The sequence below is a fragment of the Ochotona curzoniae genome, unplaced genomic scaffold, assembly GCF_017591425.1.
Source record: "Ochotona curzoniae isolate NIBS_2020 unplaced genomic scaffold, NIBS_Ocur_1.0 contig_3332, whole genome shotgun sequence".
Taxonomy (NCBI): Eukaryota; Metazoa; Chordata; class Mammalia; order Lagomorpha; family Ochotonidae; genus Ochotona; species Ochotona curzoniae.
This window is the reverse complement of record NW_024465816.1, coordinates 868,002-883,465: the sequence shown is the minus strand read 5'-3', so window position 1 is coordinate 883,465 and position 15,464 is coordinate 868,002. Positions and strand designations below refer to the sequence as shown.

The 15,464-nt window shown below is 37.9% G+C and overlaps 1 protein-coding gene across 8 annotated transcripts in view; it reads left to right on the top strand.

Moving 5' to 3' along the window:
- Positions 1-8,917, top strand: part of PDS5B (PDS5 cohesin associated factor B) — a 148,145-nt gene extending 139,228 nt beyond the window's left edge. For 3 of the 8 annotated variants that reach the window (XM_040979795.1, XM_040979792.1, XM_040979800.1), the window contains 4 exons: positions 518-951; positions 1,042-1,152; positions 4,058-4,196; positions 6,048-8,917. In XM_040979795.1, the coding sequence (XP_040835729.1) occupies positions 518-951; positions 1,042-1,152; positions 4,058-4,196; positions 6,048-6,083 (720 nt within the window). In that variant the 3' untranslated portion in view covers positions 6,084-8,917. Of the gene's footprint in view, positions 1-517; positions 952-1,041; positions 1,153-4,057; positions 4,200-6,047 lie in introns of those variants that run through there. The other 5 variants (XM_040979796.1, XM_040979793.1, XM_040979799.1 and 2 more) reach the window with 3 other exon arrangements.
- Positions 8,918-15,464: the final 6,547 nt, after the last annotated feature.

Genomic DNA, 15,464 nt, shown 5'->3' with positions numbered 1-15,464 from the left:
TTATTATTGGTTTTCTTACTAATTTATTGTGTTTAGAGAAGTAGTGTCTCTGATTCAGGAGGGTTTCCAGAATGTTTAGTAGATGAAAACTTTTATGTTTAACAGTTTCCGTTTATGAAATTAGATCTTTTGTAAGCATGATAGTATGTCTAATTGTGCAGTCTGTAGTAGTTGCATCAAAATTACCTAAATTATCAAAACAGATACTTCCTTTAGGAGTCAAGCACTGAAGTTAGTGTTTATTCGCAGTAAATACAGCTCCTTATTGAAAATTACAGTTTAATAAATGCTGGTCTTAGAGTTTCCTGTTGCTGAAAACTTGAATTTTAAAAAGGAAAATATATCAATAAAAGCAATAATTAGTACAGCAAATAGTTGTGATTCTCACGTAAAAACTGTATAGGGAATGTTTGGGAACATGTTTCTGAAAAATAAGTAACTTTTTTCTTCTTTCTTCAAAATATGCATTCTAACAATTTTGTATTTAAAAATCTTGATTTTTTTTTCCCCCACCTAGTCTGAATTGGAAAAACCTAGAAGTCGGAAAAAAACCCCTGTCACAGATACAGAGGAAAAATTAGGTATGGATGACCTAACTAAGTTGGTGCAGGAACAGAAGCCTAAAGGCATTCAACGAGGACGGAAGCGAGGACATGCGACCTCAGAGTCGGATGAGCAGCCCTGGCCTGAGGACAAGAGGCTCAAGGAGGACGCGCTGGAAAATGAGGATGAACAGAACAGCCCACCCAAAAAAGGCAAAAGAGGCCGCCCTCCAAAACCCCTGGGTGCCGGTACACCCAAAGAAGAACCAACACTGAAAACTTCTAAAAAAGGAAGCAAAAAAAAATCAGGACCTGCAGAGGAAGAGGAAGAAGAAGAAAGACAAAGTAGCAGTAGCGAACCAAAGTCCAAGAGCAAACAGCACCGGGCATCAAGGAGAGCACAGCAGAGGTAAGAGTGTGCAATTCTGAACTGGGTGTGTGCAGTTACAGTATCATGAATCGTAATTTGATGCTGTCCACATTTGGGTCTTCCCCAAAGCAGAGCAGAATCTCCAGAAACTAGTGCAGTTGAATCCATACACTCCACACCACAGAAAGGACGGGGAAGACCATCAAAAACGCCATCACCATCACAACCCAAAAAGAATGTGTAAGTTGTAAATACTGCATTTGAAACCAGTTTCAAACTGTTTTGCAAAAGTTTGTAAATTTATGAATACACAATAGCGCTGTATTTTAATTCCATATATTTTGACTCATTATGCTAGGTAAAATAAAATTTTTATAAATTTATCCTAGGTGATTAACATTTCAGTTTTCCTTCCCTGTATTTATACATTTTTACAGGTCAGCATAAATATTTGTTAATCGATACCATATAATTTTTTATTTCCTATGCAGATTTTATGGTATCAAAAGAAATAATAAGGCATTTTCTATTTTGAAAGCATTTTTCTTTGAGTACTTACCTTAAATATAAACAATAATAGTAATCACGACACACTGACCCAATTGCCTCATCACTGCACGTCTCAAATTTTCTTCATTTCCCCTCAGCAGTTTTCCTTGGCTCTCCAATCTATTTATATTTTTTATTCTTTGAACTTGAAGTAGGAAATAATAGGCACGATTTCTTCTGCATCCATACAAACATACTTAACTTTTCATGTGTCTGTTTTGTTTTCTGATCTAATGTATCTGTATATAATTTGGATGTTCACCAAAGCACATTTATGAAAATAATTTAGTAACAATTCCAAGATTATTAATGTCACAAGATGATGAGTGCTGTGAAGTAGGGTTGGCAATATTCTCCTCAGTTATGTAAAGTGGAAGTAGAATAGTGTGTCTTCTGTTAATCAGAAATTGGGTGCAGTTTTTCTGAGGAAAGTTCATTACATAATTAGATCAGTAGTTGCCAACACACTGTGATTTGAATGCGTTGTTTATCTTACAGTCGTTGCCAGCCCTGGATGTGGAGCTGATATTCATGTGTTATCCCATGTAATTTTCCTCTCAGGTTCAGGGTAAAGATAGGTATATTTTTTGGCTACGTCAGAGCTGTATTTGGATTCAGTCAAGGAAAATCACTGTGTATCCAGAATGTGAAGTATGGGGCCCAGCATGATGGTTTAGTTAGCTAAGCTTCCCCCTCGAGTGCTGGAATCCCATTTGGGCGCTGATTCATGTCCCAGCTGTACCACTTCCCATCTGGCTCCCTGTTTGTGTCCTGGGAAAGCAGCGGAGGACAGCCCAAAGCCTTGGGACCCTGCACCTGAGTGGGAGATTTGGGAGTAGACCTGGGAAAAGCTCTTGGCTTTGGCTCAGTTTAGCTCCAGCCATTACTGCCATTTGGGTAGTGAACCAGTGGATGTAAGATCTTTATTTCTCTTTCAGTAAATCTGCCTTTCCAGTACAAATAAATAAATCTTTAAAAAAATAAGAAGGAATATTGAATCGCTGTGTTTAATTCTGTAACAAGGAAATAATAGTAAATATCTTTGAACCTTGCTAACTTTAGGTTGTATTTGATCATTAAACATAAGAGATTAAGTGCTTACTGCACTCTCCTTAAACCATACAAGTCTTCCTATGACTGTTCTGAATGTGACAAGTGTTTCTTTATTTCAAAAAGCATCAGTACAGGGTAGTTTATGATCTATTTTAGCATTCTTTCCTCCTTTCTCTGGGAAGCTCTTTTAAAAATTTAAATCTATTTGGCAGATAGGTAGCTCCCGTCTGTTGGTTTATTTCTCAAATGCTGGCAGTTTATATCTGGCTGGGACTGAGAGCAGGAACCTAGAATATTCTACTCCTATTTTCCATGTGAATGGGAACATGATCACCTGGGCCAGCACCACTGCTTCCCATGGTAAGCTGGGAAGCAAACCCAGGCCCTCTGTTAGGAGCTGTGGGCAGCTACATTGCTTTGAAGCACCTTGTTTAGAGTCAGAATAACAGGGCAGGTTAGAGTGTGTCTATTGTTGGGGTTCACCTGTTAACGGAATTGAAACAGATTGTTGCTGAACTAAATTGTTACTTTATTTGAGCATGAATAAATCTTTTAAGTAGTTCAGAGAAGAGATAAGCTATGTATTAATTTTAAAAATATTTATCGAGAGAGATCCATTAGATTAAATGGTGTTAAGCCATATTTTTTGATTATCTTCTGTGTGTTAAAGAGTATGAGGTGTTGGAAAATGTGATCACTCACAACATATTTAGTTCTTATTCATGGGAACTGTGAGCATGCAGTCCTTAAGTAATCAATATACAAATATGGGGTTGTTACTAAATATGCACTGCAGGCATATATCTAGGGAGCTGTCGAGTTGAGACTGCTTGAGAATAGGATTTAGACAGACAGATAATAGGAAAGAACCATTCTGGATACATAGAACTCTGAAGTGTCCCAGGTGGGGAAAACCTTGGCAGATTCAAGGGGCTGACAGAAGGCAAAGATTGGCTGGCATTGTAGTTGTTGGGAAGTGGAGAGTAGGAAGAGATGAGAGCAGACACAGGCCAGGAGGCTCTGCAGAGCCTTTTGTATTACATGCAGATCTACAGAATCATCCTCAGGTGAGTGGAAGGTGTGGCTGTCCAGGAGTGACATGCGCTCTTGTTGCACTTTTCAACAGTTACAGTGTAAAGAGATTAAAAGAGAATGGTTTGAGTTAGGTGGTAGCAATGGAGGCATTGAGAAACGAATGAAAGGAAAATCTTAAAGGTAAGTTAGAGATTATTGTATTACTTTCTGCTCAAAATATGTTTAAACAACTCAGTAGATATATATATCTTTAACTGAATTGGAAAGATAAAAGGAAGGGTAGATTTGGGATTAATGTTTTAATGTCATTTACAGCCACGTAACTTTTTTTGCTTGGTAGATTTCTGTATGTGTGTTTGTCATTCAATGGTAGGGTGGGCATCTTGTTTCATGAAGTAATGGAAGGTAAAAACAATGAGAATTTATGAAATATTTCACACGTTTCCTCTAGTGGTATGTTGGTAAAGATTAGAACGTTTACATTATTTTGTTATGTGTTTTACTCTAGCCGTGTAGGACGCTCCAAACAAGCAGCTACTAAAGAAAATGATTCAGGTGAAGAGGCGGAGGTGTTCCAGCGCAGCTCTCCTGTCCCCGACGACGTTCCGCAGGGAGAAACAGAGGAAGAGGAAGTTTCTACAGTAAATGTATGTATTTATCAAACTGCTAATGGTGGGGGGGGCGGAGCAGATAAAGTTCGTAAATATTTGGTTATTGAAAGCTGCAACTGAGAGACTAAATCTCAGCCTAGCCTAGTGAGAGTGTCAGTGTCCAGCCTGAACTGAGCAGAGAGCTCTAGGCCTTCTCCCATGACACTTCACGCCTTGCAGTTGTGCCTTGACTTTAGGGCACTGGTATTCAGTAAGCGTGTTGTTATTTGTAGTTCATAATTCTGTCTGACACTTCTGGTTGGTTTTCACAATAGGAACTAAAAGCCAGTTACTTAGCCTTTGGAATTACAGCACAAGCTGACTGAGTTCTTAAAAATTTGTAATAAATGCTTCGCGGGGGTTGGGAGTCAGGGTGGGAACATAAACCTTTCGGAGACATTTTATTTGTTTATTGAGGATTTGTTTATTTATTTATTTATTTATTTATTTATTTGAAAGACCGAGTTTGAGATCAACACCTTATACCCACTGGTTCATTTCTCACTTGGCTGTAGTAGCCAGGGTTGGACCATGCTGGAGCTAAAGCTTCACTACAGTCTCCCATGTGGGAACTTGTACCATCTGCTGCTGCTTCTCTGTTAGCAGGGAGCTGGAATAGAAACAAATGGCCAGATTTTAAACCAACCACCCATATGGGACGCTGGCATTGCACATGGCAGATTAAGCCACAGTGCCACAACCCCATAGCCCTCTGTTTAAAAGTAATGAGAGGCTTTGTTAGGTAATGTGCCTCAGGTGTTTCTGTTTGGGAATGTAAAAATGAACACATTTAAAGAAGAGTTATTCTTCTGATACACGAATTAATACTGAGTCTTTAGATCAGCTCAGCTACCCAATCCTGCTTACCAGACCTTAGTTGTGTTCAAGTCTTAAGTTTAGTTTCTGCTGCTTTGTCCCACTGAATAGAATCAGCAGTCCTACTTGTGACAGGATTCATTACCAGCTTTGGGAAATATTTGGCCTTAAAAGGGCCTCAGAGTGATTTGATCTGGCCTTGCTAAGACAACTGCAGGCTATACTTGAAATTCAATAAATCTGTGTATAGCTGGCTAAATTTTAGGTTGCGAATAATTTTGTGTGGCTCACAAATGAGGTTCTTAATAGCCCTTGCCTGAAAAAGGTTCCCAACTCCCTAAGTCAAGGCCATTAAAAAAATGCTGAATTGTGTCTCAAATTTAGTTCCTTTAAAGAGAGCTTTTTGAGATATAAAAATAAGGCTGTATAGTCTCTAGTGATTGAAGTCATTAGAGAAAAAATACATAGTAAGTTCAACAAAATCCCATTTGTCTCACATTCCCATATTGTTCTGTCCAATTTTAAACTAAAAGTTTAAGTTTTCAACAGTACTTGTCAGGAACTGGTCATGTGCTTGAATTTCAGGTTATTTATAGATATGGAGACTTGATTAGGTGCTAGGATCCAAATTTAGTAACTACTTTCCCAAGAAACACAGCTGTAATGCACAATCATAAGTATTACATGTTTCCTTTTACCATGGCACTGTAAGTAGAAAGACGATCTCTGTGCAACTGTTTTTCAATGTTGAGTTTATCTTTCTTTAAATTTGTTAAATAGACAAGTCAGATTTTCTCTCTTCTACTTTGGGAAAGACTTTTTTATGGTCTTACTTGTAAGGGTTTCAGTAACACATAGACCTAAATCGGTGATGCCAGGGAAAGAACATAAAAGGAAAAAACTTTCAGGGAAAGAAAATCGAAGTAAATCAGGAATAAGTGAGGATAAAGAATGACTAAAAATCAGTATAATTATTATAGTATCTTATGAATGTGCACTCACTTTAATTAAACATCTGATTTTTCTCTTAAGGTACGGCGGCGAAGTTCTAAAAGAGAAAGGCGGTGAACAAATGATTAGTCACTTTCTGTGTGAAAGTTTTAGAAAAATCATTTTTGTCAAGCTTGAGGCTAAAAAAGCCTTTAATGCACAAAATGGGACTGCTGAAGACTGGACAGTTGGACATACCTGTGATGACCACTTGTTTGTGGTCACACGAATCAGCCATACGCATGGTGAAATTGACTATGGAGTTTGTGGAGGCGGAATGTGCGATGGCTTGTGTAAACATCACCTAAAGAGAAAACTTGTACATATCTTTTTTTTTCTTTCTATTTTTTTTTTTTTAATGTTTCTGACTTCTGAAGTGCTTGTATAGCTTTTATCAGCGGCTTTAAACTGACAGGACCCAACTGTTTATTGGATCTATTGATTTGAAAGAGTTTGTTAGAATAGATCTTAAGCAGCAATCTGTCAGTGTTTGTATTTGTATTCTCTGCAGTTTTACTGTGAAAAAAGAAAAAAATGTTTTCAACAATTAGTGTCATTTTCTCGATGTCACTATTTGTTGGAGAATTCAGTGGTCTCTTTCCCTTGTGTATTTATCCAGTGTTTCTTGCTGGCACCCTTCCTCTTGAGAGGTGCTCAGTTGTCTGCCATTCTGCCAGAACCAGGCCTCTGTGGAGAGGACACCAAGCAGATTGTGAAGTAGTCCTGGAGTGGTTTGATCACTTCACACCTCAGTATTGGTTCCAGAACTTCTCTGGCTTTTCATGGCAATGGAAATTTTAAGAAAGAGATTTAAAATATTTTAATTTTAAAAGAATGTGTTATAAAATAATGTACTGAATTCTTTATTCCATTTTATCATCCCATTTCAGTTTTTATTAATCTGCTGTATCAATAAAATTCTGTAATTTGAATGAGTTTTTAATAGTCTAGAATGTTATTGTGTATAGGTATTTCCTCTTGAGCATTATGTTCAGAAAGTGCAAATTATTATGCTATGATATAAAATCTGGTCTATACACATTAGAAAAGTTCCAGTTCTCCATAACAGCAAAGATAATTAGAAAGAAAAAAATTTTATTGATGCAGTGTGTCTTTATAAAGCTGTTCTTGAAAGCCAAGTGTTTTGTATTTTATAGTGAGTTGCATGTTTATGGAAAAAGTGCTGAAAATGGGATGTGCTCTTTTCTGTAAATTCGTATGTAGCCATAGTATATGATAGATTGCCCCATAACATAGTTTTTCATCAAGAGTTTATTGTACTTTATTTTGGAGCCAAAAAATTATTTTAGGAGGGAGGGACAGGGTGGAAGTTATATATATCCAACTATATCAACTACTGTGGGTTACAGTCTTATGTAAACTTGGAAGGAGATTCTCTTCCATGCTTATTGGGAGAAGTGGGAATTTATTTGGATTTAGAACAAAACATTGTTTTCTACATTGTAATCTGCAAAATATAGAAACATATTACTTAAGACAGTATCGTTTATACAGTTGTGTAAACTGTTTTAAACCAAAACATATAGGTTACTACATAATGAAATTTGCTTTAGTGTTTCAGGTGCTGGTCTTTTAGGTTTTTTTCATAATTGTTAACAACAGAAATGAAAATCATATTCTAACCCATTCAGTTTATCACATTGAGTAATGAAGCATTTTCATGTAGTACAACATTGTGTGTAAGGTATATTTCCAAGATTGGTTATTATAGATGGTGAATATAATAAAGAAGCTACTATTTTGGGAAATGACATTTTACTATTTTTCAGTGAATATCACGGTTGATAAAATTGTTTTTCCCTTTTAAATTTCTTCTTGTTGATGAAACAGCATTTTATTTTTTAAAAAAATGTTTTGAATTGTGTGTTTATCTCTCAGAATTTTAATACTAGTCTTCATTTACAACCATAGTGACATCAGTGATTATGGGCGACTGCTGTCTATCAGGCAACTAATATGGGCTCAAGATACCTTGGTCCTTAAATGGCTTACCGACTGGGTTCTATGAAACACATTATGGCTATTTCATCAGTACAATGGCATGTATTAAAATCTGTAGCAGAGAGTAAGGGATAGGTTTGTATTTTTGTTGTTAATTAAATTGCACCAGAAATATTTATGGAAATATATCTTTAAGACCATTTTATAAAACATGAAAAAATGATTGTGAAGGACTTTTATTTGCATGATCGCAGTTGACCCAGTTTCATTGCACATTGATGCTGTACATCAGCTCACAAAAATTGTTCCCTGTAGATTTTATGTTCAATGCCAGTAAGTCTCTTATTTTACAACCTATCTACTCAGTCTTAGGAGGAATATGGTGTAAATTTGTCTTTTTTTTTTTTCTGTGGAAATGTAGATGCAATAATGATCAAAGTTTTGATGTTCTGATTCTCCATCTTAGGAGATCATCCTACAATTATGATGACACGAAACATTTCATGTACTAACATTTGGGGAGCCACATACTTTCACTGCAGTAAAATTAAGTATGTATGAAACATTGATTGCTAACGGTTGTTAGCAAACTCTTGAGTGAAAATGTCATTTAGAAAATATGTGTTGTATACCGTTAATGATAATATTGAACTCTCTGTAACAAGCTCCAGTATGAAAATCTTAGGACTCCTCAGTGAGCTTATCTTGCTGCGTTCTGTGGCAAACCCGTTTGTCTACATTATAATAAAGTAATAAAGTTCCTTGCTGCAGTGCATCAGGAAGCTTTTTCAGTGATCTCCACTGTATATGTAAATTTAAAATGTGGCTGTAAAATTTGTTCCAGGTATTAAAGTTTCAATTATTTTCTATATCTTCTTACAGTTTGTAAGTTTGATTTTTAAGGTGTCCTTTGGCCCACTTGGAAGAAGTTCAGGAATTTAGTAGTCTGTTTAATTTAGACATCTCTGCTACCACCACAGTATTATGTCACCATAATGAACAGTTGGTTTTTAGGTAGACAAACCAGTTTTCAGAGACATTTTTGGATTTTCTGTGAAGCTAAATAAACATGAAAACTAACATAATTGTATTATTTATGTGAGTCTATTTCTATCTAAATATTACTGGAGACTGGCACATAGTAAAGGTTTTTGGTTTTGGAATCTTGCTTTTATGAAGAAAGTATTTCCCCAGAAAGATTCTCAAACCTACTTTTTATTCTCATGCAAAATCTTGCGTGAGATTTTTTCATGCTGTTTTTGAGATGTTTTGATGAATGGTTGTACAGATAAAGAGAATCACTGCATAATAGAAACGTTTAAAACAAGCCCCAAGAAGGTATGTTGGTGGTGTCAGTTTTAGTATTCAGCTAACATTTATTGAGTGCTTAGTACTCAGAGAGTTTATTCATTTTAAGGAGGATAAAAGCGTGCTCAGGATAGGTTCCCTGCTGTTGCTGAATGAATAAGCAACACATAACGTAGAAAGAAGATGGGGAATAACAGCAGAAATAGAGAGTAGAATCAACCAGCTGATAAAGCTTTTGTATACTTTGAAGCTGTGTTATCTAGAGCTATGCTACCTTCATGATGCATGATAGGTGTAGTAATTGGCATATGTATGAATACTTTATGTCTGCTTAAGAGTAATATAGCATGCCAATTTTGCTTTAGTTAGGTAGTTTCAGTTATTTGTGCTTTGGGGTTTGAAGTGTGTGTCGTGAAAGATTTGTATTTGGTTCTTGTTCTTTTAATCTCACAATCAATTGTGCTTTAATGTTTAGATGATATACTTTTAGTGTCATTCCTGAGATAATGTTAAGTCTGCAGTTATCTTCCTTATTCCCTTATTTTTGACTTGGTTAAGTATTTCTTACTCTATTTTTTTAAAGACATTTATTTGTTTTTATTGGAAAGGCAGATAGAGAGAGAGAGACATCTTCCATCCACTAGTTCATCGGTGTAGCAGCATCTCAGACACTTGGCATCCTGCGATGATTCCCAGGGTAAACACTGCAGACAGCTGACTGGATGTGGGGAAGCTCTGCCTAGACACTCGGGAGATGCAGGCATTGCATCCGCTGTCTGCACTGGCAGTCACTCTTGCTGCACCTCATGTGTTCAGTGCGGTGTTGTGAAAGCTGTGTGTCTTTGGTTACTCCTTCATGACTGGTGCCAGCTACACTATTTCGGTCCCTTGGGAACTATTCCAGTTTCCAGAGAACGTACTGTTCCGAATTGGAAATAAAAGTATACAGGAATGTGAAAGTTGAGCACGTTGTAGTTCTCTCTGCCTGAAGCGCTCTTCCTTCTGCTTTGCCTAATTATTGCCTACTCAGTATCAATGAGAATTTTCACTAAGGAAACATATCTTGCTTTCTGTGATTAGTCAAATTTTACCCGTTGGCTTCCTAGTTCTCCAAAGCACTTGGGCTAGTTGATGTTTAGACTATACTAGTTGATGCCTATCCTACTGTGCCCAATTAGGGTAAGCCACATAAACAACATAATTTTCAAAATTATTTTATCTTTTGCATTCAGCACAGTGCCTTCTACCCATAGTGTTCAAGAAGTTTACAGAATAAATCTAACTATTTTCTTAGAAATACTTACTTTTTCAAGAGGCAGAAATAAGAAGACACATCTTCCATCAGCTTGTTCACTCTTAGGATGGCAGCAATGACTAGGGCTGGTTCAGGTCAAAACCAGGAGCCTTGAATTCCCTCTGGGTCTCCCATGTGGGCTGTCATCTGCTGCCCTCCCTGGAACACTGGCCAAGAGTTGGAACAGAGTAGTCACTGCTAGGAGGTGATGCAAGCAGTGACCTAACCTGTTGCACCAGGATGCAGGCCCCAAATGTAACTTGAAAGTATTGAAATGTAGCCAGAAGAAGAAAGCTGATTGGTTTCAGTATGACAGCCCAGTGGCAAAATCCTCTTCTTGCATCATCCACCAGTATCCTGGAGGAATGCTGGTTCTTGTTCCCACTGCTTCACTTCCTATCCTACCTGTGGCTATGGGAAAAGCCATGGAGGGTGGCCCAAGCCTTGGGAATCTGCACACATGTGGGAGACCTGGAAGAAGCTCCTGGCTCCTGGCTTCGGATCGGCTCAACTCTGGCCATTTTGGGGCAAATTGTATATAGTCCAGATAGCGTAGGTCACATCGTAATGGGTACTGTGCCACCTATTTAAAGATTTATTTTTATTTAGAAGGCAGGTTTTTACAGAGAAAGAGAAGGTTTTCATTCACTGATTTACTCCCCAAATGGTTGCAATAACCAAAACTGAGCTGGGTTGATCCAAAGCTGAGAGCCTGGAGCTTCTTTTGGCTCTCCCAGGTGGGTGCAGGGTCTCAAAGACTTGGGCCATCCTCCACTGCTTTCCCAGACCATAAGCAGAGAACTGAATTGGAAGTGGCGCCCTGGGACGCAAACGTGCTCATATGAGTTCCTGGTGCCACAGAGTGGAGGAGTAGCCTGTTGTGCTGTTGTGCTAGCCCCTTACCCAAAAAATCTGATAACCGCTTGAGACAAACGTTTTTGCTAACATTTTACATATAAACGGGTACTTTTGCTAATTTGTCCAAAGATCACAGAATAGGATCAATATAAGTCCTTGGTTTTAACCAATATTTAATTTGGATTAAAATTTAAACAACTCACCTAAGTCTATTCACTGAAAGCGTTTAAGATACTTCATGACTGTAATCTCGGGATGTGAATGATGAAAATACAAATTGGGGAGCAGATTAGACAACTAATAAAAACAGATGAGCTTGGCAGATTTCTCTTAAGTGATTATAGAGTTCAAGACTCAAAAGCATTTTTAGCTAGAAATTGTTAGCACTGATTTCTGTAGTCCCCAAGGTAACATTGAAAGTTAACAGTTAAATTTTCATTACTTAAAAATATACACAGGTTAACTCAGGCTGGCTAAATCCTCACCTTGCATGTGCCAGGATCCTTTATGGGCACAGGTTCATATCCTGGCTGCTCCACTTCCCATTCAGCTCTCTGCTTGTGACCTGGGAAGGCAGTTGAGGACCTGTAGCCACATGGAAAACCTAGAGGAAACTCCTGGCTTCTGGCTTTGTGTCGGCTCAGCTCTGGCCATTGGCAGCCACTTGGGGAGTGGACCAGTGGACAGAAGATCTTTGTCTTTCCTTCTCTTCTATATATCTGACCTTCCAATAAAAAGAAATGAATCTTTTTTTGAAAAAAAAAAAAGGAATAGACTTTACACCTTTTAAAGAAAAAACGGGGTTGGGAGTGGAAGGGCAGCATTATGGTCAGTTGGCTAAATCCTTGCCTTGCAAGTGCCAGGATTCCATATAGTGCCAGTTCGTGTCTTGGCTACTGCACTTCCTATCCAGCTTCCTACTTGTGGCCTTGGATAGCAGTGGAGGAGGGCTCAGTTCTGAGACCCCCGCAGCCTCAAGAAAGACCTGGAGGAAGTTCTGGCTTCCGAGCGGCTTAGCTATGGCTGTTGCAGCCATTTGGGGAGTGAACCGGTGGATGGAAAATTTTTGCCTCTCCTCCCTGTAAATCTGCCTTTCCAATAAAATAAATCTCTGTATGTATTTTATGGAGACTTAACTTTATGGTACATTTGGGGAGTGAAGTTCCATTTCAAATCCCCCTCCCCTGTTATTCTGCTTTTCAATTGATTAAATCTTTAAAAAAAAAAAAGGGGGGGGTTTTATTGGTAATATTTTTCCATTGTATGGTGACTTAGGTGATTTTGTTTTCCCTACATTAACTTCATCCCCTTCCCCCTTCTAAAATTAATATAAGGAGAACAGATTTTACACATTCTACAGGCACAGTTCTGAGGCAGTAATCGCGTTTCCCTGGCTCTCCTGCCTCCTCCCTCAATACTTCTGTCTTCCATCTCTTTCAACCCACACTATGTTCAGACTTATTTTGACACTAATCATACTATTCAGGAAATAAAAAGATCATGTTCCCATTGGAGTATAAACATGGGCTAAAAATGACAGTACTGCCAGCGTGACCGTTTCATTCCTACCCCACTTCTGTATTAGTTACCACATATCGGAAAACATATTTGTATTTTTGAGAATGGCTTATTTCACTATGCATAGTTGCTTCCAGTTGCATCTATTCTGTTGCACAGCACAGGATTTCATTCCGTTTTATTGTGGAGTAGTGTCCCACAATGTATAGCACATTGTATTTTTCCAGTCTTCTGGATGTCTGGTTGATTTCCTCTCTTAGCTCTTGTGAATTGAGCTGCAATAAACATGAATGTGCCGAGAATTTTCTCCACTGATTTCATTTTGCTAGGGTAAATTCCCTGAAGTGTGGTAGCTGGATCACACAGCAGGTCGGTTTTCTGATCTCCGTATTGGATCTCCAGTATGAGCGTATGAGCGAGCTCCATTTTGTCTCCCAAAGTGTTGTACTAGTTTATGTTCCCACTAACAGTGGATTAAGGTATCTTTTCCTTTACATCCTTGGCAGCTTTTGTGTTTTGATTTTTGAATGATAGACATTCTGACTGGTTTGAGGTGAGATCTGATTGTGGTTTTTAGTTGCATTTCTTTGATGGCTACTGATTCTAGACAATATTTTTATGTGTTTATTTGGCCATTGGTAGTTCATCCTGTGAAAACTGCCTGCCCATTTCCTTTGCCTATTTCTTAACTGGATTGTTGTTGAGTTTCTTGAACTCTTTATAGTTCTGGGTTATAGAGAATTAATCATTATCAGTTGTGTTTGTTTCTCCCATTCTGTCAGTTGCTTCTTCACTTTGAAGGTTTTCTTTGCAGTGCAGAAGTTTCTTTGCTTGATGCAATCCCACTCGTTCATTTTTGCTTTTTCTTTTTTTTTTTTTAATATGTATTTTTATTGGAAAGGCGGATGTGCTGAGCTGATTTGAAACCAGGAGCTTCTTCTGGGTCTCCCACGTGGATGCAGGTTCCTAAGGCTGTAGACCGTCCTTGACTGCTTTCCCAAGCCACAAGCAGGAAGCTGGATGGGAACTGGAAAAGCCAGCACATGAACAGGCAGGCACCCATATGGGATCCCAGTGCTTGGCAATGTAAGGGTTTAGCCATTGTACCAGGCCCTCTGCCTATGTCTTGAAGAGCTCCACTGATGTTTTCCTATAGTAATTTGAGAATACCAGGTCTTAGATTTACACCCTTGATCCGTTTTGACTTGATTTTTGTATGAGATGTAAGCTGGTCTTGTTTCATACTTCTACTCACATAGATCCAATTTTCCCAGCGTAATTTGTTAAAAAGACTGTCTTCTCCCTTGTTTGATTCTAGTTTGCTCGTCAAAAATTAGTTTGCTGTAGACGTGTGTGTTTGTTACTGGGATTTCTATTGTTTCCATTGATCTGCATGTCTGTGCCAGTCCCAGGCTATTTTAATTACACCTGCCCTGTAGTGTGTCTTGATGTTTGGTACTCGGATGCCTGTAGCTTTGTTTTTATTATTTGAGATTGTGTTGGCTATTAAGTGGCTCCTGTGTTTGTTTGATATAAATTTTTGTATTATTTTCTAGGCATAAGAATATTGTAGCTATTTATTTTGGATCACGTTGAATCTGTAAATTCCTTTCAGTAGTATGGCCATTTTGATGGCATTAATTATACCAATTCATGAACAGGGAAGATGTTTTATTGTCTTGATCTATTTCTTCCTTTAATGTTTTGTAATTTGCATCATAGAGATTCTTTACCTGCCTGGCTAAATTTATTCACAAAGTATTTAAATTGTCTTTGATGCTGTTGTGACCAGGATCAATCTTACATGTTCTTTGTTGGCCATGGCATTGTCTGTGTATTCAAAGGCTCTTGTTTTTTGTGTTTTGATTTTATATCCAACTTTGCCAAACTCTCATTGAATTCCAGTAGTTTGCATTTAGTGGTCTTTGGGATCCCCCATATAGAATCATCTGATCTGCAAACAGGTGTACCCTAACTTTCTCCTTTCCAATTAGTCTTCCTTTGATTTCTTTCACTTTTATTTATTTTTTAAAGCTTCATTTATCTTTATTGGAAAGGCATATTTATAGAGAATGAGAGATAGACAGATGTCTTCCATCTGCTGGTTCACTCGTTAATTGGCTGCAATGGCTAGAGCTGAGCTGATCCAAAGTCAGGAACCAGGAGCTTCCTCTGGGTCTCCTACATGAGTACAGGGTCCACAGTTTTTTTTTTTTTTTTAATTATTATCATTTTATGATACAGTTCCATAGGCACCTGGTATTTCGTTATCCCAGCCCCAATTCCCTCCCTCCCCCCACATAGTTCGTCTGTATCATTACTAAAATATAGTTCTTCATATTCAGTCATGTGTCCATCATTGCAGGCAAGGACAATGACAGAGAGTCCAGATCCTATTATCAAGATATAGTAAGCAGTTTCATTGTGTCCATCTTTGTCTGGAAGCAGAAATGCATACTATATTGTATCCTCACATCTGGATATGTTAGTCTCTATTTCACAGCTACTGTGCATCCCCT